This window comes from Dendroctonus ponderosae, unplaced genomic scaffold (assembly GCF_020466585.1).
Source record: "Dendroctonus ponderosae isolate FM_Combo_2020 unplaced genomic scaffold, Dpon_F_20191213v2 Dpon_F_20191213_6, whole genome shotgun sequence".
Taxonomy (NCBI): Eukaryota; Metazoa; Arthropoda; class Insecta; order Coleoptera; family Curculionidae; genus Dendroctonus; species Dendroctonus ponderosae.
Genome location: NW_026018814.1, coordinates 5,342,488 through 5,343,743, shown reverse-complemented (window position 1 = coordinate 5,343,743; position 1,256 = coordinate 5,342,488). Strand labels below are relative to the sequence as shown.

The following is a 1,256-nucleotide window of genomic DNA, read 5'->3' as shown; positions in this document are numbered from 1 at the left end:
TAAATAATTTGCCTTTGTTTTATGTTATTGTTGATATGTTATTTAACCTTTTAATTTAAAAAAAACACCAAATGGTGCACAGAACCATTATTTGGTGTATTTTGTAAAAGGGCAAAAACTTAGTTATCAACATCCTAATACCATTCGATAGGTAATTAAAAATTGCATTTCCTGGTTAGCTAAAAAATATGGGGTTGTATTTAAATTAATCAAGTTATAGCCACTTAAAGTTCTTATTTGATTAGTTTAAATTTGTGGACACCCTGTATAAAATGGTAAGTTTATTATCATTGGGATATAAAATATGATTTCTTGTTACACCAAACTACGAATTACATTTACATAACTTAAATAATTCTAAAGTATTTGACACATGAAAATAATATTAGATTTTGATAAAATTCGAATGATTTAAAAAACCTGTAGATTTAGACATTATAAATCTTATTAAAACAAACACGTATTTTGATCAGAGAATCCGAAAATGCAATAATATATAGGGTATTTCATTTTAAAATTCACAACTTTGATACTTTTAGGGCTTTTGGGATAATCTGTATATTACAAAAATATTTTTAAAATGTGCACCCGATAGACTTCTCTGGATTCATCAAATAGTACTTTGCAAAACCCAAACGGGCTAGCCGCAAACGTCCGTGCCGTATAGCGTGAATAACCCTGTACATAGCGTTTCCAAATAAGTTATCCATATATCAAACTCGCACATTACAAGTGCTCGGTATATAATAGCTCACTTCTCGACCGGGGTATATAATATATGAGTAATACTATGGCAAATTAGAGAATTCATGCTGATACATGCACGAGAAAAATGATTATTTCTTCTCAATGAACTGAGCAAGATGAACAAGAGTTGTGTTTTATTATTTAGTTTGAATTTCGATTGAGTGAATTGCGTACATTTTTCAATTTAAATGAAATTTGAGTCCACCTTCGCTTAGATAATGTGCAATACTGGTACATGTTGGGGCAATTCGGCTATTTTTCTCTTCCGCGATACAGCAATCAGCTGATCGACCTTGGGGGCGACCCATTGACGGCGTGGTCGCCCTGAGCGTCCTTCGGCCCCCCATCAGGGCCGCCTCTCACGGGTGGTCTTCGTTGTGCCCATTCGGCTTCGTGTGTGGCGGTGGCACGGGTTTGTCATACGTCCCGCGCGCGGCAAAGAAACCACGATGAACTAAAGTCTTTCAGTTTCGCTTTTAGGGTTGTTTATATCTATTTTGTTAATTTCA

At 34.8% G+C, this 1,256-nt stretch overlaps 1 protein-coding gene across 1 annotated transcript in view; it reads left to right on the top strand.

The window, feature by feature from the left end:
* LOC125504789 (oxysterol-binding protein-related protein 9-like) overlaps positions 1-1,075 on the top strand; it is an 8,329-nt gene extending 7,254 nt beyond the window's left edge. Inside the window, exon 8 of the mRNA XM_048667262.1 lies at positions 963-1,075. Coding sequence (XP_048523219.1) covers positions 963-1,075 — 113 coding nt within the window. The remainder of the gene's footprint in view (positions 1-962) is intronic.
* The last annotated feature ends 181 nt before the right edge of the window (positions 1,076-1,256 follow it).